This window comes from Melopsittacus undulatus, chromosome Z (genome assembly GCF_012275295.1).
Source record: "Melopsittacus undulatus isolate bMelUnd1 chromosome Z, bMelUnd1.mat.Z, whole genome shotgun sequence".
Taxonomy (NCBI): domain Eukaryota; kingdom Metazoa; phylum Chordata; class Aves; order Psittaciformes; family Psittaculidae; genus Melopsittacus; species Melopsittacus undulatus.
Window position 1 is genome coordinate 82,044,604 of NC_047557.1, and position 27,881 is coordinate 82,072,484.

A 27,881-nucleotide genomic window follows, 5' to 3' on the forward strand; every position below is an offset into this window, starting at 1 on the left:
TCTTCCCCTAAACCAGGCAGCTCCAAGCCCCATTCAACCTGGACTTGAACACTGCCAGAAAAGACGCTTTGATTTCCATTTGTGTCCTTAGATTAAACCATCCTTCTAATCTCTTACTTGCCAAATCCTGTTCATTTTCTCTGTGTGCTTTTCTCATTGCATCTCACTGGTGTTGACAGGCACAGGTCATGCAGCACCTGCTCTTGCACGCTGGCTGTATGTCTCTTCTGTAACTGTCTATTTTCAAAAACAAATCAGGTATTTTGCTTTGAAAACTAAAGTGTAACTCTCCAAGACTAGCTTTTTTTGGAGGATGGATTCAGCCAGAAATGGTTTTTCTAAATTATAGGTTTAAAATTACCCTGCCATTATAGAAGAGGTTGGCACTTCGCCAGAAAACTGAAGATGCTTGGACCTTTTCCACTGAAATGATAATTGCCTAATGAAAACAGGTTTTGGGGAAACATAAACTGACATCAAGCTACTCCTTTTTTTGCTATAAATTATATTGACTCTGCACTATTGCAAAATAACTTTGGATGATTTGACTGTGGAAGCATGTAGTGAAAGACTCTTATTACCACACTCACATGTACAGGGGAACTGCAATGCATCCAAACACATCTAAGTTTAGCCAAGACTTTCCACTGACTTCAAACAACTCTTTTCTTCCACAGAGTTGTGGAGCTACTATTAAAAATCTCTTTAAGGTTCTTAACAACCAGGTGCTTTAATTTGTGTGGCAGGATGGAAGTAAGTTTTCCTTGTTCGACCAAATTTTCAGTATTTGGTTTGTTTCCTCCAAGCTGCCTCAAAGATAATGAAGGGACAGGAATGAAAAACTCCAAAGTGATTCTGAAAAAGAAACAGTTCTCAATACAAAGTATCACTTTCCTATGCAACTCCCTGTTGCAGGATATTGTTGAGTTTACTAGTACAGTGAAATGATTTAGGAAGAAGGTTTTTAAGATATGTATGGGTGTATGTAAATAGGTAAATAGGTAGACAGCTGCAGAGATTTGGGAGAACATGCTTAATGCCCAGTGAGCACTGGAAGTGCCCAAGTGAATTGGAAAAACAAACTTTCCCATGGACTGTGAGTGGTTTCTTTGTTTGGCTTGGTTTGCCTACCTACTTTATACTACAGGGCAGAAAGGATCATGTTTTCCTCTGTGTAAGAGTAAAAAATGGATGTTAGTGAGCAAGCCTGTCAGGCTGGTAAAAGTGAACTGTCAGGAGCTGACAACAACATATGAATGGAGTTACCTTGGAGATGCAACAGAAGACCAACAACTAGACACTGAGGTTTTTAATGAATGCCTGCCAAGTAAGGCAGAACATGTGAAAACAGTGTGGCTGGACCTTGAAACAAAGAACTGGGATGCTGAAGGGACTTGGTGGAGGAGAAAGAGGAGGAGAGATGGTGTAAGGCCACACCTGGAGTTCCTCTGTTGCTCTGAGCCCTGAGGAGCTGTTTGGAAGTAGTTTTTCTGTAGGCAGCCTATGTGCAGTCACTCAGCAAGGCATGGACAGGGCCAAGGGAAGGGGCAGCTGTAGGGTGTTGGATTGTGCCCTGCAAAAGCGTATAATAGCCTTCTGCAAGCATTTGCAGAAAACAGAATGACTTAAATAGCAAGACTAAGGGATTTTGGATTATATATACCCTCAACAGTCTAGCTTCCAGATATACCAAGAGCTAACTTCCAGCCCTCTGAACTGAATTCTCTGTCCAGTCCCTGTTTATATTATAAACTCCTGAACACATCCTCAGCTGTCTCTAGATAAGTTTGAGATGCCTGTGACTCAGTCAAGCAAAGGCTTTTCATGGGTGCATTCAGCCCCAGGGAGTCACTTTGAGTGCCATTGAATCAGCTGATGACTGAGTACCTGAAGTGGTTTGCTGGTCATTCAGGCCAGTGCTGGCCTCAAGTGTGCTCCAACAGACTGGCCTTGTCATAGAGTCATAGATTGGTCTGGGTTGGAAGGGACCATCAAAGCTCACCTAGTCCACCCCCCCCCCCCCCCCCCCCCCCCCCCCGCAATGAGCAGGGACATCTTCAACTAGATTAGGTTGCCCAGAACCACATCCAGCCTGGTCTTGAATATCTCCAGGGATGGTGTGTTTACCACAATGTCCACGTGGAGTGACACAGTGAATTCACCTCTACACAGTGAGCTTGTGATAAGCCTATTTCTGTTTGTAAGAAAATACTTAAATCATGGTTTGTAATTCCTTCCTACCCCTTTGCCTTGAGGGTGATTTTTATTCCACATAGCTGTACTGTTTTCTTCAGGAAAGCCGGTTTTGTGATGCTGGGAAATGTGCTGTCTGTTATGTGGGAAGCTATAGGATTTAGAGCTTTGCAGCCCAGGCTATGATTTCTTTCAAGGAAAATTACTCAAATTTGAGACAACTGGGGGCCTGTTTCCTCCTTCAGGCATGGAAAAGAGTGGGACTCCCTGGCTTGCTCCCCTGTGTCAGATCACACTGTGTGCTAGGTTACCCAGTGCAGGAGCTGGAACTTGTGTTTCAAGTTGCCTACTCCGTAAGGTTATCATCTTGTAATACCTTGTTAAGCATTGAAACCATACACACTGTCTTTATCATGAGTTTGGGTGGACATAAGGACTTTCATTACACAAAGGTCTAGCAGGTCAGTCTAGCTTGTTGATGTGATGCTACTCCTTTGATAGCAGTCACTAAAGTGATTTCCGTGGAAGCTCAGCAAAGGGTTGGAAAATACCCTGCCTCACAACAGGATAATTTCAGATGTTTGCATGTAACAGCCTGCAGAGTTACAGGTGCTTGCTTGTCTGTGCCAGTGGGAGAAAGGGTTTACTGTATCTATATACTTTCCTGTATTGATGAGAGCATTCATGCCAGCAGGGACTTCAGACTCAGGGGAGTACCCCCAAAGGGTGTCTGCCTGTCTGGCCATTGTTGTACTAGAGCCTCATACCTTACAGCTATGCTCTGCTGCACAAAATCCACCAGCAGGAATGTTGTTGCCAAATACAACTTCCAGCCCTCTTCTCAACTGTTTCTCATTAACTGTCCTAGCTGTGGCACTGCTGCTGACGGGAACTGGCCTGCACAACCTGTGCCGGAAACACACTTCCCAGTGCTTAGCCTGGCCAGTCGTCGTGGCCCTTCTGCTGGAAGCTCCTGGGTTGGATTTGGGTCTGTCCCTAGGAAAGTATTACAAAACAGAAGGGTCCTATCAGCACTGTTTGTTTATGGGGGTTTTGGGAAACAGGAGCAGCATTACAGCTGCGATCTTTCCACTAAAGCTTGCAGATTCTCTGTAGAGAACTTGCCTCCTCTGCACTGCAGTAGCACTGATCGTAGTCCATTTGGTTATTTTTGGCTGCTCTTTGAAGAAATTCGGTCAGTCTAATGGCATTTTGAAGAGGAAAAACAAAAGTGTCTAAGAGCCTGAGTTTTGAGAAGTCTGTTTTGAGGCTGTTGTGCACTGGGTGGAATTCTGAATAGAAAAATCCTGTGGGTTTCTGCTATGCAGAGCTAGTTGTCCATATCCTTTGCACTAACTCATGTCAGTTAAGTACTATCTAAAAATTACAGAATGGTTGTCACTCAGTGCTTTTTTAAAATTGCATTTCTTAGGTTCAGGATTGCCCAAGACACAAATAAATGTGTTTGCTGAATTGCTTGTATTAATTACTATTAGCAAAGCTTTCAGAGTTTTATTAGCTCCCTGTTTCACAAGTGCTTTGGATAACTTAAATAACATGATAAAAGAGACATGTTCTGATGAGACAGAAGGTTGTAAGACCATTGCAGAATGAAAGCAGGCCTAGGGCAAGTGCAGGAGATGCTCAGGCTGCTGAGTGTGCCAGTGTAAAGCACAGCTGAAGGAGGCTATAGGACTTTGTTGTAGGTATCTGCTGAATCCTTGTAAAAGGGATTTTACATACTTGTAAAAGGAAGAGAAATCTAGGAGCAGAAGAATTAGAGAAAGAAAGAATAAGCTTGGATGTTATTCTGTCCTGGATCCTGTCTGTAATTCACCTGGGCTTGTGCTGAAGAGGTGTTGCGCACAGCTGAAAGATAGTAAGATGATGGGTATTAGTAAGTTCCTTGGCTCCAGGACCCAAGGGCCTTGGGCTCCAGCCTGAACTCCTCCATCTCTACCTCTGCACAGAGGATGTTGCCTTCTGCGTGTGGCCAGACTGACTCGTTGTTGCCTGCAGGGCTTTGGTCAACACATCTGCTTGTGCAAGACAGGGAGCTCTGTCTGTGAATCTTTCCAACACAACACTGCAAAATTTGATTTCTCTTGGCTCTGGGGAGCTGTACACTGTGGTTTTGTTTGGCTTGTGGAAATTCTGACAGTGAGTGGGGCATCAGGTGCTTCATATTGTCACTCAGGAGACATTTGCTTCCTTGTGATTGCTTGTTTACTTACTCAGATTTAATTCAGATGGTGGTTTTGGACACAGAGACTGCCTGACTCTGAGTTTGTGAAAGCTCCTTGATGGACTAATCTGTGTTCATGAAAAGCTGAAGGTCCTGTCTGAAAGAACAGTAAATTTTGCACAGATTCTGTCTGGGAGGAGATGCTCTTGTCCTTCCTGCCAGGTTGTCTGCATTGGGATCAGGATGGTTAATCCCAGGAATATGCAGGGAGCAGCATTATTCTCTCCTGTTCTCCATGTGGAGATGGCCACTGCTGGTCCCATGGGGAGGATGACTGAAGTCCTGGGGGAAGGATCTAATGTGAAACCCCTGACCAAAGTTGTGTCTCCTTGTAGGGATGCTCTTGATGCTGCCAGTGTGCTTTATAACCAAGTTGATGAGGGTGTTCACCGTCTGGTGATGCTGTCAAACAAACGCATCCAGGAACTGGAGCTGGTGATGGAGTGCGAGAAAGTGGAAGAGTGTTTTAAGGAGGTAAGGCCTGTCTGTCAATTCTAGTGACTGCCTGCTGCCAGCCTCTGACTCTGTATTCCACCACAGGTACTCGGCCTGTTGATCTCCTGTGTGAAGGTGTAAAATGAAGCCTGTAGGCCATAAAAAAGAAAAACTGATGGCGAAGTTGCACAGTCTTCTTTGATGTAACTCTTCGACAAGGACAAATTTTATGTCTCACAACCCTGTGTGCTTTAAGGGTTGTGTGTTGTCTGTCACCTTAGGAACCTGCATCCAAGATCAGTACTAGGACCAGTTTCATCATTGCTCTTCCAGGATTCTGGGCACCTCTCCTCTGAAGAGAACTGGATTTGCAAAAGAGGCTGTAGCTTGCCTGTTGTTTTCACAGGCCAAGGTGGATCCAAGAAACTTAATGACCTCTCATTTGGAGGTAGACACTTGGACGCCATGCCCGATGTGTTCAGGATAAGAGGTGTGATGCAAGAACCTAGTAAAGACTCACTTAAGCACACAGGTTCCTATACCAAACAGAAATGAAAAAAAGGCACAAAGGCAGGCTCTGCAACCTATCCCTGGTTTAAGCTGAACTACTTCTGATGAAATTGAGCAAATCTGACTGCTCCCAGCTTACTTTGCTTGCAGATCACCAATGATGGCATCAGTTGCTCCTGTTTTTAAGCCTGCCTAGGAGCTCTAGGGCCTGTGCCCCTCTTCGTATGGGTCACAACCTGGGAACCCACCCCAGTCTCCTCCTCTTGCCAGTGGGCTTGTTCCATGGGCATGGACATTCTCACAGTCCAGGATTCAGAGTTTATCCTCAATTGTGGGATTGAGTTGTGATATGGATTCATATGATAGAGGAAAACAGGATGCATGGGCATTAGGAAACACCTAGTCTGTCCCTTCCCCCAGGTGCAGCTATGCCTGAAGCGTTGCAGACAAGTTTACTAGCCTGTTTTTAAACCCACTGTTGATGGAGGTGCTTTGTTATCCTGTCTGGCCTCCTGTGTCTGCTTTCTTTTTAGGACACTGTTGTTGATAGGTTCTCTACCCATGTTTGAGGATACAAGCTTATAACTGTAGCTGTGGCTGGGCTCTCTTGAGGCACCTGCAGTTACGGAACAGCTTTGTGGTGAGCTACCTTCAGAAAACCAGGGAGTACCAAAGGACCATGTAACACTGCAGAGGGGAAGAGCCACCAGTACACTCACACTGATGTAGTTCCTGTCCTACCAGTCAGAGAAAGGAAGTGAAGTAGGAAACCTGGCAGCAGGGAGATTTTGTCCTATTTGGGGTGACAATAAGAGGATGTCGTGGTTTAAACCAAGTCCACACACAGCTTGTTCACTCACTCCCCCCCTTGCTCCCCCAACTCCTGGAGAGTTAGGAAGGAGAATCCAAAGAATGTGGCCCCCAAGGATTGAGATAAGAACGGTTTAATTGCTAAGGTATAACACAAATCACTCCTGCTAGTACTACTACTACAAATAATAATGATAAAGCAAACAACAAGCAAGGAGAATACAACACCTCACCAGCCACCGACCCATAACTCACCCCACCATGCCTGACCAAGCACCGACTGATTCCTCCTCCATTTCCCCCCAGAGCTCCACCCCTTCCGGCTCCCTCCCAGTTACCTCCTGGGCATGACGTGCTATGGTATGGAATACCTCTTTGGCTAGCCTGGGTCAGGTGTCCTGTCTCTCCTTCCTCCCAGCCTCCCCTCCTCCCTGGCAGAGCATGAGCTCAGAAAAGGCCTTGAACAAAAACACCCGAGCGGTAACTCAAAACATGCTCGCTATCAAGCAACTGTTCCCAGCCCAGAAATCAAAACACAGCACTGCACCAGCTACAAGAAGGAGAAAAAATGACTGCTACGGCTCAAACTAGGACAGAGGAATATGAGGCCAGCCTGCAGGTTGCAGAGCTTGCGTTAGGCTGTGGCTCACCTGAAAGAGAGCCCAAGCAGCTACTTGCCCTGTTTATGCTTAAGGCTAGTGAGCAATAGAGCTTTGCAATTTCTCAGGAGCCTGAAGTGGAAAAACTCTTAGCAGGAGGCTCAGACTGAAATGCCAGGATGGGGGGAGAAGTGTACACACACATTCTTTCTGGTCATAAAATGACCAGCATTATGAGAGCAGCTCCTTGCCCTTTCCACATGAGGGCTACCTTGGTGAGTAGCACAGGGTTGACTAATAGTGGAACTTTTCCCTTGTCTCCTAGGTCAGCAGTTGGATAGAGAATGTTGGCAGAAAACGATTAAAGGAAACAATCAACCTGGATGATTCTTTGGAGATGCTGCTTCAAGCACAGAAGCAGTTCAAGGAGTTTGATCTTGTTGCCAGTGTAAGTGTTACTGGAGTGGGAAAATTTGCTCTTCAGAGACTGAGTTGGGAGCCTTGTGCATGCTCAGCCAAAGCCATGATGCTAAGGTGACACTGGTAAAATGTGCATCACCTAGGTGTGTGTCATTCATTGTCTTGCTTAGCTTCTCTGCTCTCCTGCTGTAGATAAAGCCACCAGCTCGATGCCTTAGTGGATGGAATTTGCCAGTCTTGAGGAAAATAACTGCTATGATGGAAGATGGATTGCTTTTGTAACTCCCTTGATGTGCTTGTAACGTTGCTTTTTCTTTTTGATCCTAATTGACCTGGACATTGTTGCGTAGGCCTTTACAAGCTGCTCTGTGGCTACCATAAATCCTAAAAGAGGTCAGGGCTCCAGAATTCAGCTGTAAACAAGTACACCCCTGCTCATGTGATTTGAACCTTAAAAAACATTCTAATTAGCCCTAGTTATTAATGACCTTGAAGATTATCTACTGTCCTTGTCAGGCTTCTAGCCTCATACACAAAATCCCATTTTGCTTTTAGGAATATTGCAGAAGAGGGCAGGAAGCACTAAAGAAGATGGATTACTGGGAAGACTTTTCCTCTGTGGATGTGCATTCCTACAGGGTGAAGCTGCAGACCTACAGAAATCAACTGGATGAGTTCTGCACTCAGCTGGATGAAAAGAGGCACCAAATCTGTGAGACAGTCAGGCTCTATGAGTTCTTTGACAAGGTAAGACAAAGCATCTGCTGCATGGAGGTGGGTGTAAAAACCTGGTCGGACACAGTCCAGAGCTTGATTGTTTATGAAGGGTGTGAAACAGTGTGTGCACCACCAGGGAGCTGGATCTGTGACATGCAAAAGCCCCTCATGCTCATGTGTCTGCAGTGATTATTTTCAAGACAGGAAGTGAAAGAAGGGGTGGGTGTGTATCCAAGAAGGTCTCCATCTGTTCAGAACAGAGGTCTTCTGCTGCCTGTGCTGCAGCTTTTAGGTCCCTCTCATGGCTGCAGTGGACAGAAGGATCATGGTAGCACTGGCTCCAATGACAAGGGCCAAGAGACTGACTGGCTGTGTCCAGTCTTGGCCACTATGCCAGGGCAGGCTGCCTGCATTTTGCTCATACTGCATCCTTACATGCTGATAACAGCCTATTGACTCATCAGGAGTAGCACCCTGCTACTCAGCCCTAAGTGTAGCCCAGCTCCTCTCTTGCAGAGGCCTGTGTGAGAAAATGGAGCACCAGAATGGGGTATTAGGGGTGTAGCTGCGGGAATAAGGGGCTTGGGCTGGCCCAGTTATCTGAGGAGCAGGAGAGGGTGCATGTGGTGACTGTGCTGAGTGCCTGTCTTTCTTACCTGTTCCGCTTAATGCAAACACATCCATTCAGCAGACCTATACTTGGATTTGGTGTCCTTTAGTTTCTGAAGTTGCAGGGGAATAAACAGTAGGATTTTCTAAGTGCATTTTAAAACAAAGCTTTAGCAAGCACAGAAGGCCAGGCAGCCTGTGCTCCATTAATTACACACTTGTACAAACATTGGGTATTGAAGTTCTCAGATTCTACAAAGAATGGGCACCAAAAGTTAAGCTGTAGATGCCACTTAGGTGCCACCAGATGTAAGTGCCACTTAGTTTCTGTCTCTGAGCTGTTTTGTCTGCCAGAAGTGCTCAGAGGAGGGGTGAGGAAATTCAGCAAAACATGAAAACATCAAGAAGCATTCTGTGTGAGGGAGGAGAGTGGAGAAGGCAGCTGAGAACATTGCTGTCAAGACATGTGAAGATTTTTTTTTGTTTTGGTGATGTTCTGCAGGCCCACTCTAGCTCATCTGTGCAGTTTACTGTGCAGGTGGTGGACACTCCAGATTCCTGCTATGGGAATCTGTAAGTTTCTAACTTTTTTTCCCCCTATAATACCTCCTGTGCTATAGGAGAATGGCAAGTGCCTGTGCTCTGCTTGAGCACAGACATTAGGAGGCTGCTCTGCTCCCTGAAATACCATTTGCCATCATGGGGATCCAGGGAAGGGTCCCAGAAAGGATGGGTTTTGTCATGTTTCTTCCAACAAACTGAGGCACATAAAAGGTGATGAGCTGCGCTTTGGCATATTGGCAGTTCTGTGGCCAAGCTAAACATTGGTCCTATAGGAAGCTACCCAACCAAAGCTGGAAATCTGGAGCACAAATGTGGACTGTAGCATATGATGCTCTCCATTTAGGTACAGGAACTACACTGTGGTAGCAGCTCTTGGGCTACCAGGGTGGTGAGGAGGACTCAACAGCAATGGGTATCCTTTCACGACTTCAGAGCCTTCCAAGGCCATTTGCAAGGGCACAGGTGTTACACAGACCCCAAAGATGGCCCATATCTTTTCTTACGGCATCATGGCACTGCTCATACAGCTTCATTCTAGGGGATGGCAACTGGGGGATGCTCTCCTTGGTGGCAGCAGCACCATCATTCCTCATGGTTGTGTCTTTTATATTGCACAGTGAAAACTGAATGATGGTGGCACAAGGTATCTGCACAGTGTTGGTGTGGAGATATCTTGCTTTAGTAGGGAGGAGGATTTTGATCTTGCTGATTTCAGTAGAGCTGTAAACAATGCTAGTAGTGTAAATACAACACCTATGTACTATGAAATGGTGGCCAACCAAAACCAGAGAAGGGGGGAACATCCTGCAGCTGTAGGGTAAGTGCAGGGATTGCTGTGCAGCATGGAACTTCTTTCAGTACTGGTTATTTTGATCTTGATCTCCACAGTGCTTTCTGTCTTCCTAAATCAAAGTCAGTGGTGTGGTCTGGGAGGCAGGGAAAGCAGGAGGTTTTATCTTGAACTGCTTTCACTTTGTTCTGATGCTGAGCTGCTTTGACCTTTCTGCAGTGATCTTGTCAGCACCTGCCTTAACCCCCTTCTTTCTTCCTTAGTATCTGAAGGGATAGCAACAGCAGGAGTCTACACTAAGCAATGTCCTTAATTTTCCTTCTGGTAAAGAGCCTGCAGCATGCCAGACCCCAGGATATGGGGAAGAAGCCTGAGGATGAGTAAACCATATACACTGTGGTAATGAGCTGGCAAGCTCAGATCTCTCCAAACATCTCAGCATGTGCAAAGGGAGTGGAGCACCCACCATGGGGATCATGGTATTCGTCTTGTGTACCTCACTGACTACTAGGAATGGGAGGCTCTGTTCTGCTGGCCCTTCTGCTGCATGCTGGAGACAAGAATTTTGTAGTGTGCTGCCATGGCCTATGGGACAGCAACAGCACAGTACATGAAGGCTGTACTGTTTTTTCACTGCTTGGAAGTTCCTGATGGCCTAAGTTCCCTGTGATGAAGAAGGCTGAGCTGGGCCAGACCACATGGAGCTTGCATATGGGCTGGCAGGGTTCCCTCCCCAAAGCCATGACTGGTGCCAAGCTGGATGTTTCCATTTGTCCCCACTTCCTTTGTGGCAGGAGCTCTTGGTGCCTGTCAAGGGCTGGATGGTGGCTGGGCTGAGACAAGAGTAGTGCTGGGGGAAGCTGCCTTCCTCATCTCTGGCTGTGGGATGAGGGTTGTGTCTCAGTACCACAGACTCACTGTGGGACCTGCCATCTTCCTGTGGCTTCAAGCCTGGGCTGGCCACTGTCCTTTGTTTACTCAGTTGCAAGACTCTATGAGGATCTGGCACCACATGGTGTTTGGAGAGAACTGGAAAGCTGAGCAAGCAAGGGTGTGTCTGTGGTACCAAAAGCAGTAATGTCTGCTTTATTCTGGGATGCCTGTGAGGGTGGTCCCCAGTACCCTGTTCTCTCCCATTATTTACTCTGGTTTCACAGTAATACTGCCATAGCACACCACCGTTGCTAGGAAGACCTAGAGCAAGCCCCCCTCTCCTTGCTTACTTTGTCAGGCTTCATGACTCAAGCTTTAATTGAGTTAAATTACTTCGCATGTCACCTGTTCAGTTCTGTGGCAACAATACAAGAAGGATGTGGAGCTGTTGGAAGGAGTCCAGAGGAGGCCATGGAGATGCTGCAAGGGCTGGAGCAGCTCTGCTCTGGAGACAGGCTGAGAGAGCTGGGCTGGTTCAGCCTGGAGAAGAGAGGCTTCAGGAGATGTTAGAGCAGCTCCAGTCCCTAAAGGGACTACGTAAAGCCTGGAGGGGGGCTTTGGACAAGGCCCTGTAGGGACAGGACAAGGGGGAATGGCTTTAACCTGACAGAAGGGAGATTGAGATGAGCTCTTAAGCAGAAGTTCTTTCCTGTGAGGGTGCTGAGGCCCTGGCACAGGTTGCCCAGAGAAGCTGTGGCTGCTCCATCCCTGGCAGTGTTCAAGGCCAGGTTGGATGGGGCTTGGAGCAACCTGGTCTAGTGGAAGGTATCCCTGCCTTTGGCAGGGGTTGGAACTGGGTGAGCTTTAAGGTCCCTTCCAACCCAAACCATTCCAGGATTTTATGATTCTTATAATCCAGGTCTCTGCATGTTCTTGACTTCACCATCAGCAAAGTGTCTGGAACACAGGCTTGGCATGGTTTGTGTAAGAGCTGTGTGCCCTCTCAGGACTGCAGCCACCCAGCTCACAATGATGTGTCTAATGAGCTAGAGCACACAGCATAGCCTCTGCCAGTCCTGGGATGATAGCCAGTGCTGCAGAAGGTCAGCAGTGAAGGCACAGAAAGCTGCTGTCACAAGTCACTCAGGGAGAAAACACCCAACAGGAAAGGGCAGAATCCCAACACCCGGTTCAGCACCCACATCCCGTGCAGCCTGCAGTGGTCTGGTGCCCAAAGCATCATGCTGAACTGCCTGTATCATTACAGGAGGGCCTGAGGCAGCTCCAGGGGCTTTTTCCTGCTTGTCAGTATGTTGTGCAAGATGCTGCCTCTTTTGGTGCTCAGGAAAAGTATGCATATTGCTCTGCACTGGCCTGGAAGCCTTTTTAAGCGTGGGCTCTTGCCTTGTGTTTGGTTTCTGAGGGAAGCTGTTCAGAGTCCCACTCTTAGGGACGGGCAGCGGAGTGAAGCTGGTTGAGAAATGGCAGCATTTCCCTTGTTGGGATTTCTGTGGGGTCTGCTCCATGAGCCATTCCTTCAGTGGCATTCTCTGTCTGCCACTCTTAGGTCCCTTCCCTCAAAGTACTCCTGGGCATCAGCCTCTGCCGATTCTGGTTTGTCAGTAGTGATTTCCAGCTGTCCTCAACTTCTTTCTGCTGCACACAAAGAGCTGCTCAACTTGGAGCAAGCAGAATGTTGCCAAACCCCTCTCCATCTGTGTTGACATCTCTCCAGGAGTGTGTTACCTTTGCTCTGCCCCCAACAGTTGGTTCTCCTCTGTTCTCCTCCTCCTCTGGCTCTCCTGTTCCGCCACTTTGTTCTTTGTGGCTCAGAAAACAAAGCCTTTGGCAATTGAAGGAGGTGCCTGCTCTTCCTGGGGGAGGGCCAGCTGGCCTGCATTTGATTATGGCAGTGCCTCCTCATCCCTCCCCATTGTCCTTACTGCTGTAGGAATGCCAGCCTTTTTGCGCTCCATCCCGTGAACAAGTGTTGCTGCCTCTGGGGCCCAAAGAGGGGCTGGGGCTCTTCTTCCCACCCCTCCGGGCCTGGCTGGCAGGAGAGCCTGACCACACAGCTCCATGCACCTTTCCTCTGAGCCACGTACACCCATCCTGACTTCGGCGGCAGACGGACCCAGCAAACCCTCTTGTAAGTACCAAATGTCCAGCGCCCTGGCTGACGTGTGAATAGTACTGGGATTGTTTGAAACAATGCAGAGAAGGCTTTTCACTCAGCTGCTTGTATGTGTCTTCATGCATCCGCATGAATCAGAGTGCTTTGTGTGCAGCTTTTGTGTACTCGGGCAGAGCCCCGTGGGCTCTGAGCATCTTTGCATGGTTCTTCCAAATCCCAGGGCTGTGCTGTCTGTAACACAGCAGTGCCTGTCCCTCTTTCCCTTTACTATTGCATGATCATTTCAGGGGGCATAATTTAACTGCAGGTAGAAGCTGTTGCCGGGACTGCATTGCCTCCAGACTGGCTGGATGTATGCACAGGACAGGTGGGACATCTCAGGCTCCTTTTAAAGGTTGTGGATGGCACAAGAAGGCGCTGCCTTCCTCATATGCTCCAAGGTTTGCTGGGTTCCTGTCCCGGGAGGGACTGAGACCTGCTGTCACAGTGTTCCCAGCTTCAAGAGATGGAGCTGATCTTGGGTGTGACAGGAGAAATCCAGAGCCTGCTCAATTACCTGATTTCCACAGGTAATTTCTCATTTCTCCCTAAAAGCTTCACAGCAGCAACCTGCTGTTACCTTGTTTTCTGCTGTGCTTCATTTCTGCTGATGTACCGTGTCACAAATGATGGTTTTGAGGAAAACAAAAAAAAAATCAAGTCTCCTTCGGGGATAAATTATTGCTGGTTCTTTTTGCTTAGCCTTTGATGAGGGAAGAAGGGCTGGGAATGCTGGTCTGTGGGAAGCTGGAAAGGATCCTGGTGCTGTGACCTGAAACTGAGATTTTTTTTTCTTTTTTTTTTTTTTTGAGTTAGTTTTACTGAAAGGGCATTATGATTGCCTGCCCTGGAAATGTGCTTGGAGGAGAAGTGGAGAGTAGAACTTAGTGACAAAGTGGAAAAAGCAGCATTTGATGTGTTGTGCTGCAGTGTGCTTACAGTGGACAGAGGTGCAGTCACTTGCTAGCAGGCCTGTGCAGGTCAGCTGTGTCCCAGCACCTCTAAGCAAAAGAGGGTTTGCCGTGGCTTATAACAGTGTCTCTGAGAGAGGCTTAATGTGGGCTATTTTCTCTCTGCCTCTGTGCAGAGATTTGCTTTACTGCAAAAGTAACAAGTAACAGCTTTCACCTGGATACTGGTGCAGGATGATAAGGGAAGATTGGAGTAGTGCTATGGAGAGAAATGTATAACTTCCTGATGCTGTAAAACTGTTTTGGAGGAAGACACTGTAGTCTGGCTTCAGCACTGCCTGACAGCAGCTGCCTCTTTTCCTCCTTCCTCAGTTACACTGTGAAGTTTTGTCCCTAGACAGGCATCTAGTCTGGTTTGCTCTCCCGCTTCAGGGGGTGTCCTTTTTCATGCACAGCCTGGAGCAGCTGGGGGAATGAGCCTCCAGGTTGGAAAATCAATCCTCTGGCAGGGTTCATGCAAGGTTAATGTGTGAAATCTCTCCCTTCTCCTTCCTGCCAGTTTTTAGCTGGAGAAGTCTTCTTGCAAGTTAACAAGCCTTTAAGGTTTATTTTCCCATCAAAGGGGACATTTAAACTTGATCTACTACAGCTCCCCTGTGTTTTTCTCTCTTGCAAAATCAGTGATTTGGAAACTGCTCTGATTTGGGAATACTCTAGTAATTCACTGCTAGATCTCCTGGTGCCCAAGTTATTTTCTCCTGTATTTCATCAGTGACTTTATTGCTAAACTGGCACCACAGCAGTGCCCTTAGCTCCCACAAGCTCTGTGAAAAGAGGTGAGTGTTAAATGGTAGCAGCAGCATAGGGTGCTCCTTTCTGGTTACACAACATGGCTATGAAACTGCTGCAGAAGCTTACCCCTCAGTTGTTACAGGGCAGCAGTGAATTAATTATTGCTTTTCATGTGCTAAGTCCAAGCACAATTGCAGTTGAAAGTGAGGTGTTCATGGGTTGAGATGCGTTTGAACACATGTCCCAGCACCTCAGGCTCCTCTGTAGTGTGTTATGATGTCTGTGTGATGTGTTTGTGGCATGTGCAGGGAATGAAAGCTTTCATCCCTGTCTCGGGTCCTTTTCCCTCCTGCTATGCTGGCTGAATCCTCTCCTCAGTGGAAGACACAGTAGGAAGAATAGGCTAGGGGAGATGACCCAGCATTTTTTGGGATGTAGGATGCTCACCCCTCAACTGCCTCTCCTGATCCCAGTAATGCCAACACGTTCTGCTGTATGTGGGGGGCAGTGCTTGATATGCTGAAAGCACCTTCTGCCTTCGTCCTCAGTGGTGTTCAGAAAAGGTAAACAGAGATGGTCAAGGGCCTGGAGCACAACTGTGATGAGGAATATGTGGCTGAAGGACCTGAGGGTGTTCAGCCTAGAGAAGAGAAGGCTCAGGCAGGACCATATCACTCTCTGCAACTACCTGAAAGGAGGTTATAGTGAGGTGGGGGTTGCTCTCTTTTCCCAAGGAACAAGTGACAGGACAAGAGGAAATGGCCTCAAGTTGCACCAGTAGAGGTTTATACTGGATATTAGGAAGAAAATCTTCACCAAAAGGGTTGTCAATCTTTAGAACAGGCTGCCCAGGGAAGTGATGGAATCACCAGCCCTGGGGATATTTAAAAGGCATGTAGATGTGGCACTTGTGGACTTGGCAGTGTCAGGTTAATGGTTGGATTTGATCTTTCAAGTTTTTTTCCAAACTAAACAATTCTGTTTCCTCTGTGTCCTTGGCTGTCCATAAGCATAAAACTGACAGTTGTGTGTAAGTCTGGGACTGCCCTTCTCTAAGTCGGGGGGGATCATATCTCCTGCAGGGTCATGACACTGGCAGCCGGGCAGTAAGGACACAAAAGCAGTGTTTCTGCACAGCATGTTTAGGGATTTCCCAGTTCCTGTTGCAGGGGACTGCATTGCACATGATGTGCAAGATGTGATACTAGTAGCGATCTTCTGTCAACTTGCCCCAGCATGGTGCATGTGTGTAAAATGTTAGCTTTGGGTGCTTTTTTTCACTTTGATCTTGAGACAGGAGCTGTGCTGCGTGACAGATTTTCTGCATGTTTCTGTGCTGGTATCCATCTGGATGCTCAGATCCTCCTGGAGGCTGGAATTCCCTTTAGTCATGGGAGTTAAATAGATCTGTTCAAGCACTCTCCCCATGAAGCTCCCCTCGTTGTACAGATGGGGCTGAAGGTCACAATAGCTTCCATCTGCATATCAAAGCCCTGGGCATATGGACAGGGTTCTCCCCAGCACCCAATGCCTCTACCTAGGCTCCTTTGCCTGTTCCCTGGGGGCTTGCATCCTCCAAGTACATCTTAGGTGCTCTTGAACTGGGGAGCTATTTCTAGCTTTGTCAGCTACCCTGGAGAGGCCCAAAGGTGAGCTGGGGCTGCAGCTCCACAAGGCCAAAGGTCCTGCAGTGCAGTGCAGAGATCCCAGCCCATCACCGAATAATAAATAATAAATAGGCTCAGCTTGTCACAGGAGAAAGGATGTGAATTGCATGCTACAGAGAGAGCATCTATGCTCCCCTGTCCTGACCCAAGTGCACACTGGAGGCTTTGCAATCCCCAGCAGAGCATGGCTCATTTAAGGGAGCCACTGCAGAGGGGAGACACCTACCACAGCCGAGCCTGTCTTCACTGGCCTGCGGTGTACCATTGCAGTGTGTTATTGGTACAGTGTAATGATGCGACTGTTGGGACAGATGGGAAAGCAAGGCATGCAAAAAGCCTCTGGAGGTGGCATTAGTCTCTGATCAGTGATTTGTTGCTGTTGTGCAAGTTGCCAGCTTTGACTCATGCATCTTGCTGTGGTTTGATCTTTAATCTGGTAATGTGAGGCTCTTGGCTCTCTCCAAAGAGAGACAAAGAGAGTAGGTTGTCACCAACTAAAGCACCAGCCACCAGATTCCAGTTGATTTGAGCAGCAGGAGAGCAGGACAGTGGCCAAATTGGATTTTAGCATGCAGTCTGAGTTTGTCCCTGTGAGCATCAGAAAGGAGGGAGGATACTCACCAAAGCAGTGAAAGAGCATCTGCTTTTATTCTGTTAAGCAGGGTTTGTGAGCAGATTTCACTGACAGAAGCTGTGCTGTTTGTGTGTGCACAAAGCTGCTGAATAAATAGGCAGTGCCTCAAAGTTGAAAAGGCTATTTTGCATCAAAGACAAGCATGTAAGTTTCTGATTGTACTGGGAGCAAACTTAGCCCCAGTCCTCTGGAATCGGGAGCTTTGAAACACTGAGAAAATACTCTTGGTTGGACAGAAAAAACAGGGGGAGAAAAGTCAGTGCAAAACCTATCCAAAAACTGTGAGGCAGTAAGGAAGAACTGAGGGGACACTGCACACTGTTGCTGTTGGGAATTTTGCTGCTGCTGCAGAGCAGTGGGATCCATGGGGAGCACAAATATCAGACACTTGCTGGTACTCGTTTTCTATACACACACATATAAATACATACATATGAGTGTCATTTATGCATATGTGTGGGTCTTTACATAGATATGTAGTGAAACTGGCATAGGCAGGTTGGTGGAAGCTCTGAATTGTGCTGCAGCAGGGGTTGTTGTAGCTTGTGATTTCACCAGTGGAGTCAGCCTGGTACTAATGGAGATTCCTTAGGTGTTGCCTGGCAGTTGCATCATTTCAGAATGGCAAGCACGCACCCTGCACGCCAGCACCAGCACAGCCAGCCGCGTTTGCCCTTTGGGTCCTCGTGCTGTCGTCAAGAGAGCAGAAATCATGTGCAATCCTATTTCATCCAATTATATTCTCCCTTAATTAGACTCTCCTGGACTTGTCAAGCCTGGCTGCCCTGAGGGAGAGGTGAAGGGATTTCTGAGTTCTGGTGCTGTTCACCTAGAGTGCTGCTGCAGAAGGATTTCCAAGCACATTGCTCTAATGAGCATCCTTTGATGGTGCTTGGGCTGTGGTGTGCCAAGACCAACCCTGACCCATGTTGCTTCTCTGACCCCTTGATCTTCTTTCCTGCCTAGCTGTGCGTAACTGCTTGTTCTGCTTTCTTATGCCTAAATCGAAGAAATTTGTGTTTGTCTGTCATCTTTTGCACTCCCACAGGGTTTGTGCAGCATCTGACACTTGGTAACAGGCAGAAAGGTGAAGACAGGATCTAAAGTTTAGTTTCCTTAGCAGCTAGTTTTAGGTGATTTTAGTGGTCTCTCTTCTCTTGGAGAGAGAAGGGGTGCACTCTGAGTTACACAGCAACTCAGAAAGGGTTCAGCTTTTTATTTCAAGAGGGTGAGTCCTTTCCTCAGTGTTTAAAGCTGAGCATCTTTAACCAGCTACATCTGCATAGGACTCAGTTTTGATCACTTCCATTTCTGCTGCTAATGAATCCCTGGCAGGGCTTCAAATGCAGTTTGGAAAAGTTGAATGCTACAGGGTGGGAAGAGAATGATAATGAACATCAGTGTACAGAGGAGACTTCTAACTTGGTGACTTAGCTGAAATGCTTGTGCTCTGAAATTACAGGGTTTCTCGTCCATGCAAGTGTAACTGCCTGCTCATGGAGCCATGCATTTTGGTACAAGTAAGCAGGGGCTTTGGCTTGCAGAGATGTGGAAAAAGCATCACAGTGTCTAGGAGGCATCACTTGCTCTTGCTGTGGGCTGGGGCTTGCTATGAATTTTGCTTGAATTTGGGCTTGGTTGGGATGTTTTCTCTCCCTGGATAACAGAGAGTATCTGGCCTGCACCCAGTCAGGGTGTTCTCTGCAACTTCAGTAGTTTTCGTGTGAAGCATGGCTCCTTCCCCTTCCACCTTGGTTTTGGTTGCCAAGGCTTCTCAATCTGGTGTTCAGGCTAGCAGCTTTGCTTGTGAATAGCCAGAGCCGAGATGTTGCTCTGAAGCAGTGGTTCTGCTCCAGTCTGGTCATAAGGAATGGTAATGTACAGCACTGAGCTGAGTGCCAGCAGGATATGGACCCCCTCTGTACAGATGGGAAGGTAGAATCAGGTCTGCTTTTAACCAACTGGTCAACTTGCCAGGGAGATTTCTGCAGGTCTTGCAGAGTCCCCTGATGCTTCCTTCATGGGTGCTGTTGGTGTGGGTGGGTGGGAGCCTGAGGAAAGCTCAGAGCAGACCCATGCAAGTGGTGGGCTGACCACTTTCTGCTCTAGTGGACTTGGTCTATGAGTTAGCAGAGAATGAGTTAGCTGTCAGTGTTTGCCAGCTCACAACCCTTGTGACAGTAAGGTTTTTTGCCTGGGTAGTTTCACTTTTACTATGTTTTGATGTAAAATGGCTTTTTAATTGTGGCCCTTCTGAACTATAGGCATACGAGGCAGTCTCCATCCAGTCGCTGCTATTAGCATGCATGCAGCAGCCTGTGACAAGGGACACATAAGTGTTGTGGGCAGGAGTCAGTTATGAAAGTGGCCTAAAACCATGATGGACTTGAAAGGGAACAGGCTCAAATGAGTATCAGCAATGAGAAGAGCACAGCTGAGAGTAGGCATTTTTCTGCAAGAGAACAGCATTTGCTTTGGATTTGGTTTCTGATAAGTGCCCTGTGACTCTTTTCACTGGCCTCTCAGCTCCACAGGGTTCAGTGCCAAGACCTGGGGCTGCTGGCAGAGTAGGGCAGCTGCAGGAGCCTGTGCCACCACAATGGCACCATGTGCAGTTGTTGGGAAGCTCTTGGCTCAGTTCACAACAGTACCTGTGATGCTTTGGCCTTGTCTGGTTGCAGCAGTTCTGTCTGCTTTGCTGCCAGCCAGTCTCGTCTTGCTCTCCAAACTCATGGCTAAAGTTAAGTGCACTTTGAGTGAACATGGTGGTGAGAGGTCTTGTTAAATGGGAGTTGTGGAGTTGTTTCTTGCCACAAAGATATGCCTTTATCTGTGTTTCACTAACAAACAACGGAGTGCAGCTAGCTGGTGTACAGGAGCTGCACACAAGCTGGGTCAAGGCTTGGTTTGATTATGTTGGTTTCTATTTCCCTGTCCTTGGCATGTTCCAAACTCGTGCTGCTCTCTGGGTTGAGAAGGAGCAAGGGGCTTGTAGTCCTGGGGCACTGCTGCAGAAGGATGGGAGACTTGGTCTGTCTTGTTGCTGTGCTTCAGTCATTATCCCACAGCTGTGCTGCATCACTGCCTGCATCATGATCAGTCTTGGCTTTTCATCACCCTTTTCTCAGCTCCTCTGTGCAGTCACTTCAGACTCAGAAACAGATTTTCTTGCAGCAGTTAGTTACCCACCTAGGCATGTGCTTTATAATTCTACAGAAAGTTACAGAGTTTTTGTGCAGACACCCAGTTTCCTATGTAACAAGAAAAATACAGTTATCATCTCCCCACAAGTAGAGATGAAATAGAAAGTTTAAACAAAGGCAGCTCACCTTGAAATTGCCTCTTCTGGCATATGTCTGCAGATGCAGTGTCTGTCTCCTGTCTTGGCTACCCGAAAGGTGTCTTAAAGATTACTGGACCTTGAGTATGAGAGGAATCTGGTAGAGTCTGCAGTAGGTTTGGGTTGATGAGGTATGGTATCTGAGTGATGGCTTTGTTGAGGACCCAGGACTCCTGTAGTTTTTCTGTGAAGTGCTGGAAATGTTCCCTGAGCCAGGGCTGAGCAGCTTCTCTTGGTCTGTGATTTCAGATGGCACTTCAGTGGTGCCAAAGACAACAGACCCCAGGAGCCTCTGTCCTCTATGCACTGCAAGCCTTGCTTGTGGTGAAATGAGGAGTGACCAACACGAGGTGATGGGCTTGGGGTTGCTCCATGCTCCAGGAAAGGCCCTGGCTCTTCCTTATGGCTCTGCAGGTGCCCAGGAGCCCCTGTCTCCTTGGGCAGCCTGGCAGGACCAACCTGTTGCTGACTCCTCATGCACCCCTGTGTGTGCAGGAAGCACATTAGTCTTTAATCCTCTAATTGAGAGTTTCAGTAACAACTTGTCTGTAAAGATCAAAAGCAGAGGTACAGGCTTCTTCCTGCCTGGTTCCAAACCCGGGTGGGAAGATTCAGTTTCCTTGCACACAGGTGCCTCTTGTTCTATACAAGCAGCTCTTGCAGCCTGGCAGAGGAGCTGTAGGGCTGCCTGCTCTCAAAAAGCCCCACAGGAGGAGGGTAGTATCCTGGCTTGGCTGAGTGTGGTTAGTAACCTTACCAGGACACAGATAATCACAGTACCCATGCCTGCATGAGGGTGTTCCCCCCTGGGTGCCAATGCACACATGGTCCAGGGAGAGGGCTGAATTTTGTGTGCTAAAAGGGCAGTTGAAGCTGATGATATGACTGGAGAAAGCCTTGGTGACCATTTAGCATGTTACCAAGCAAGCTGCAGGGTGTGGAGGGCTGCTCCCATTGTGCAGGGAACAAAGCTGAGCTATTCAGTGGCCTGCAACAGGCACTGGGACTGGAAGAAATGCCATCGATGTTTAGATTCTTTTCTGTGCAGCCCTTGAAGCCCTGGCCAAGAGCTGACAGATACCATGTGAAGATGAGAGGTGGTGGAACTGCCTCCCTCTGCAGTTTTTAGCTCCAGTTCCTCCTCACTGTGGCCCCATGCAGATCTACAGTGTTTCCTTGAAATAAAAGGAGATTCTTTTCCTCTCTCTTTGTCTGTCCCATCTGTGCATGGAAGTGAGGTCTCCAGCCTCAGAGAAGGCCTTCACAGGGAGGCTCCCTTCCCAGCTGGCTGCTGTAAAGGCCAGGCTGGCCTGCTGGCTCTCCCATTCCTGCACACTGCTCTCAGCACCCTCTTTCAGAGCCCTGTGTGCCTTTCGAGCTCAGCTCTTCCCATCAGTGAGTGAAATGAAGCCAGCATGCAGCCTTTGGTTAGGATTACCCATTGACTGGCACAGCCAGAGAGGTGAGACATGCCCTTAGCCCACCCTGACAGCCAGCCCTTGCTCTGAAAAGAGCTGGGAAGGGGCTGGTGTTGATTTGTGTGCAGCTGGAGGGAGCAGCTCAAACCCACAGCAGAATAGACCATCTGTCACTGCTGTGCAGATCTGCTGGGCTGCGCCGCACTCAGCATTTCACCTTGCTGTGTGTGCTTCTGCCCCCAGAGAATATCTTTCCACATCCTGGATAAATGTGGATTCTCATCAGGGTCTGGCATGTCCTCTGCTTCTGTACCTACCTCCCAGCACCCAGCAGTGGGTATGTCATAGAATCCCAGACTGATTTAAGTTGGAAGAGACCTTAAAGTTCAATCAGTTCCAACTCCCTGCCACAGGCAGGGGCACCCTCACTAGACCAGGTTTCTCCAAGCCCCATCCAACCTGGCCTTGAACACTGCCAGGGATGGGGCAGCCACAGCTTCTCTGGGCAACCTGTGCCAGTGTCTGTCTACAGTGTAAAGCCTGGATAAAGAAGGAGGCAGGTCAGGGGCCTGTTGCTGCTCTGGGCAGGGTGATGGGGAGAGAGGGGACTGCTGTTCTTCTGATTGTCCTGTGCTGTGGTTGTATAGGGCTGTGTGAGAAACATTTTCCCCAAGCAGCTCCTTGCTCTGCGTGAGTAATGGACTGGCTGCATGCATACCATGCAGCTGCAGCTCAAAAGACCAGTGTGAATGGCTGTGGGAGCTCCTTTGGAATCTGTCTCTGGAGTGGCTCTGCTCAGTCTGCAGGCTACCCCACATGTGCTGGCATTCAGCTCTAATACAGAGACTCTTGGCTCTCATAACTGTCCCCATCCAGATGCTGGGTGCTACATCAGTGAAGCACCTCCTGCCCTCTGTACCTCTGTTACCAACAGACAGTGAGTCTGGCACCTGAACCTGACCGCCATGTCCCTGAGGGAGATGGAGTGACTATTCCATGTCTGCATAAGGCTTGGTTGGATATTCTTGGTGTCTAAGGCACAAAAATATGTGCTTTAAACATTTTGAGTGAAGGCTGCCACAGTAAGGCTGTTGGAAAATTATTTAAGAGTGGTCACTTCGTTCTTGGCACAAAGCATAAGCATTGCTCCTCTGCAGAAACATAGCCGGTACTTGGAGCCTGACAGGTCAAGTGCTGTCAGGCTAGAGATGGTCAGGCTAGAGATGGTCTGGCTTATCTTGAGGACAGGCTGTGGTATTTCTGCACACCTGCTGGTCTTGGGCAGTTGGTGGAAGGTAGAAGCAGGCCTGTCCTGGGTGTTTTCTCTGCCTTGTGTATCTGATTTTAACAAATGACTGTTTTCACCATGTGGTAAAGTTTCCTGGTCAGGCTTATGGCAACTGGTCACATCTTGTTCACTCTAGATTTAAGCCTTGTCATCATCCCTGCTTTATTTATGAGTAATGGCTCATGAGCCTGAGCAATTCAGATGTTTGCCTTTCTTTTTTATTGGTGACAGACAGGTCTTTGTGCACAGTGTTTTGTGGTAAGGCACTCCTACCTTTTCTGTCACATCAGACCACATTTTGTCCTGCTCCTCTTGTTCTCCTGACATGGCAGAGCAGTTTTAGCAAACCCAGCATACATACCACTGCTTTAGTTAAGCCCTGTGAAACTGCTTCCAGCATTCCTGTAGTATTAGAAATAAACTGCTGAGCTCAGTAGTCGACTCACCAGCACAAGCATGTAGCGCTGGAACAAGCAGAGCCAGGCAGGTAGGCAGGGCATGGCACACTGCATGGGTGCCAGCAGGCACAGGAGGTGTGCAAGTTGCAAATGGACTTGAAAGGTCTCTGATTCCTACTTGCTGCAAGGATGGGGCAGAGCACTTGATGTGATCCAGAGCCCAGCTCTCACTGAGCTCCAGGCTTTTGCATACCATCAGTTCCAGGGAAGTGGCCTGGGGAGCAGCGGTCCCATTCCCTGCAGCTTACTGATGCCCCCCCATGGGGTCATGATGAGAATGGCTTGGCAAAGGAGGAGGGTGGGTTCCAGGTTTTATACGGAGCAAGGCCATACTGAGATGTGAATATCTGGAGCCCTGGTAGCAGCTTCCACTGGGTCCCCTGCTCAGAGAGGACAAATGTGGCCAGCAGTGTTGGGGGAACACAGGGACCTGTCGTGGAGGTGGAGCTGTGACAGAGCAGCCAGCACAGCTGAAGCCCTCTGCATAAAGGAACTGTCTGTTTTGCTGAATTGTTAAAGCCCTATTGACAATAGCAGCCCCCCTCCTCTCACACTCGAGGAACTGTGGTGGCCACACACTAATCCTTTCTCTTGTTTTGAGGCACCGACTTAGAGTTATTCTTCACTGAGCCTCTGTGACTGGCTGCTGCCTTTTGTCCTTGCTCTACAGGCATACGAGTGGGCCTTGGAAGGGATGCGGCACCTTGCCTGCATCAGCATGGAGGACTGCAGCTCCACTGAACACTGCACGGGTGTGATCCAGTGCCTGGAGAGTTACAAGGGGCAGCACCCAGACATCAGCGATGCCCGATTCCAGGAGATGAAGGAGCTGGCCTGTGAGCTGAAGAGTGAGAAGGGACTCAAGCAGTGGAAGTTTGCATGGTCTAAATGCCAGGAGACCAAGCTGGTTTTTGAGAAGAAACTTGAAGCAGCCTTAAGAACAAGGAGGTCTCTGCTGTCAGACCAGAAACCAGCTTTGGGGGAGCAGCCCCAGGCTGGCAGCCTGTCCCACTGGAGGCACTCTGAGGGGGCCACCTGCGGGTCCCACTGGGACAGGACTTGCAGCAAACCCCACTGCTACAACAGGCCCAACTGTTCTCTGGGGTGGGCTAAGGAGAAAGTGCCCTTGCCCTCCTTGAGCTGCCCTGGTGATGTCAGTGCTGGGGAAGAGCTTGCGGGCCAAGCCACTCTCAGCCCTGGTCCTCAGAGCAGAGTTTCTTTTGCCAGCGGGGCCTCCAAGTCTCCAAAGCTGCCTGAAGAAAAGCCAAACCTGGAGAGTATATTAGAAACTCTAGAGGTGAAGCCATCCTGCACACCTACTGCTGCCCCTGGGAAGCTGCCTCCCAGGAGGATGCTCCGGAAGGCCCAAAGCTTTGACCTCCCTTATGGTGAGAGCCTATGGTCAGGCTGCCAGAGGACGCTGAGCGAGCCGGCCAGGTACGGCAACACCGGTGTCTTTATCAAGGGGCTTGAGGTGAGCAGCACGGAGCTGGTGGACAGGACGTTCGCGCTGCGGCAGCAAGGCATTCACAACTGGCCTGCAGACTGCCCGGTGCAGGAGGGACCGAGGGGCTGCCTCTCTGTGTCAGAAGCCAAGAGCTGGGGCAGGTAAGTGGCCATGATGCTCAATGCTGAGGTCCTCAGGGTATTGAAAAGGCAACCAGCAAAGATGTGAAGGGCTCTGCAGTGACAGTTACTCTGGGAGAGTATACAGGACAGATAGATGGAGGTGTAGCTCCAGCTACATACTTTGTTGTAGGACTGCAATATGGGTAAGCTATGGAGAGCCCAGGGATGTTGACTGTGCTTGAAGGGGGATCATAGGGCAGGTCTGTCAGCTGCTCTCAGTGGAAAAGATTGAAGAAATCTGGGAAGAGACTATTGACAAGGGCTTGCAGGGAGAGGACAGGGGGCAATGGCTTTAACCTGACAAGTGGGGAGATTGAGATGAGCTCTTAGGCAGAAGTTCTTCCCTGTGAGGGTGCTGAGGCCCTGGCACATGTTGCCCAGAGAAGCTGTGGCTGCCCCATCCCTGGCAGTGTTCAAGGCCAGGTTGGACGGGGCTTGGAGCAGCCTGGTCTAGTGGAAGGTGTCCCTGCCCATGGCAAGGGTTGGAACTGGATGAAATCTGAGCTCCCTTCCAACCCAAACCAGCCTGGGATTCTGTGAAAAAATTGGTAGGAGAGATGAGAAATTAGTGCAGAGGGACTGCAGAGCTCCTCCACTGCTACTGCTCTGGATGGGAGGGCTGCAGACATCCCCTTCTGGACAGGGCCTCTGATACCCTACTGTGTGTCAGAAAAACTCATGTCAGGGGATGAATACCAGTAGTCAGGAAAGTAATTGCTGTGCTTCTCAAGGGAGTGATGCAGCAGTCCTCCTATCCATGGGCACTGTGGCAGTCCCACTGCTGGGTCCTCTGAACAGTGGGAGGAGTTGGCCTGAGGAAGCCTTAGAGGCAGGAAAGGCAGGCACAGTTGGAGTAATGTTTGGTGCTTCAGTGCCTCACAGTGGAAACCTCGAGTACCTAAGAGCAATCCTTTCAGAGATGTGCAGAGCAACCCGTGCTAGGAATTGCTGTTCACTGACCAAGTGATACAAGGTTTGTTTCTTACTCTCATTTAAATTGGCACAAGCCTAACAGCACCTGGGTTCAGAGCTTCTGTTCTCCCAGGCTTAACTTGCCTCCCACAGCACACAGTCATCAGGCTGTCTCCTCCTCACAGAACTTATCATGACTTTTGCTGTCCCTGTTGTTTTAGGAGTTCAGCCATTTGCAGAGCAGCTGTTGTGTCCAGAGCAGGGGCTGGATATGCTAAGGGTTGTGTGTCTTGCTGAGGCTGGGTTAGGACCACAGCCAGCCAGGGGCTCACCCTTCCTCAACAGAAAAGCCAATGGAATTTCTTTGATCAGCTGCGAGCTTTTCAGTGCTCAGGGTCAAATCTGTCATGGACATTTGTGAATCTGAGCTTGGATTGTGCTGCTCAGGGACCACCTCATCTCTATGCTTGGTCTCGGGGAGGGATTCTCTAGGGACAGTCCCATGCTCTGCAGGCACTGTGACTGCTGTAGCCTTTCTCCAGGCTGGGCCCCTTCAAGGTTGAGTTTTTCCTCTCACAGCAAGCTGCGTCACATCATCGATGAGATGGTAACCACGGAGCGGGAATACGTGAGGTCGCTTTACTACATCATTGACAGCTACTTCCCTGAGATGGAGCGCCTGGACCTCCCCCAGGACCTGCGTGGGAAGCGCAGCGTCATTTTTGGGAACCTGGAGAAACTCTATGACTTCCACAGCCAGTACTTCCTGCGGGAGCTGGAGAGCTGCTGCAACCACCCGCTTAGGGTCAGCCACTGCTTCCTCCGACACGTAAGGCACCAGCACCTCATCTCTTGGGCCAGGTTCCTTCAGACACATGTGTGGCTCCTCTGCCCAGCAGTGCCTGTACATCTGGCTGCTCACCTTCAAGTCAGTGGGCTGTGGCTTTCTTCAGGACCCTGTGCTGGGTTGGTTTGTGCATTGCCAGCTCAAATACTAGGCTGGACTGGGGATGGCTCTGTGAGGCTGAGCCCAGGCAGCAGCAGATGCTCTTTATCTTTCCTGTGGCTCTTTACTACCAAGAGTCACTGCCAGGAAGGCAGTTTTGGCTCCTTAGAGCCCACATGCTTATGTAGAAGTATCCCTTACACTGTCATCTGTCTGTGGTGTCCATGTAGAGTGATTTCAGTGAGGGGGGAGGTACTGACCTGCTGCTCTTCTTGGAAAGGGCTGCTAGGGAGAAGCACTTGCCACTGGTCTTAAGCTCAGCTGACCCTTGCATGTTTGCTGCTACCAGGTGAATGGTACCTTTTGGGGAATGTAAGGGACAAGGGGTAACAGGACAATGGATTAAAAAGTGTTAGCTACTTTATGAAGACAAGAACATTCCCTGACTCTTAATGAACTTGAAGCAAAGTCACTCCTAATGTCATAAGAGGCTTTACTGCAGCCTGGGGAGGCAGAGCTAGACTAATCAACCCAGAGCATGGCTGTCACTGCTTCCTGGGCAGGCATTTTTCTCACATGGGATTCTCTTTTGCAGAAAGACCAGTTTGGGATGTATGCATTGTATAGCAAGAACAAGCCGAAGTCGGACTCGCTGCTCACCAGCCATGGGAATACCTTCTTTAAGGTAGATTCCACTGCTTGCATCATGATTCGTCTTGGTGTTTGGGTCTCTAATCTGTTTAAACAAGCCCAGCTTCCCTGCTCAAGGCATGCTCAGCACTTCTCCTGCTCTCCTGCCACAGCTCTCTGGACAAGAGTACATGGGGGACAGGGGTCAGACATGCAGCAAGTGCTTTGGAAAGGAGCCCAGCACACAGTAGCACTGGTCCTAGGGCCTTGCATTTCCCTGCAGAGCAAAGAGAGCACCCCAGTGAGGAGACCTGTATG

General features: G+C 48.8%; 1 protein-coding gene across 1 annotated transcript in view; it reads left to right on the plus strand.

Moving 5' to 3' along the window:
• The window catches only part of PLEKHG4 (pleckstrin homology and RhoGEF domain containing G4), a 78,128-nt gene that overhangs the window by 42,872 nt on the left and 7,375 nt on the right, over positions 1-27,881 (plus strand). Inside the window, exons 11-16 of the mRNA XM_034073112.1 lie at positions 4,774-4,912; positions 7,118-7,240; positions 7,768-7,959; positions 24,117-25,054; positions 26,567-26,816; positions 27,529-27,618. Of these exons, the coding sequence (XP_033929003.1) occupies positions 4,774-4,912; positions 7,118-7,240; positions 7,768-7,959; positions 24,117-25,054; positions 26,567-26,816; positions 27,529-27,618 (1,732 nt within the window). The remainder of the gene's footprint in view (positions 1-4,773; positions 4,913-7,117; positions 7,241-7,767; positions 7,960-24,116; positions 25,055-26,566; positions 26,817-27,528; positions 27,619-27,881) is intronic.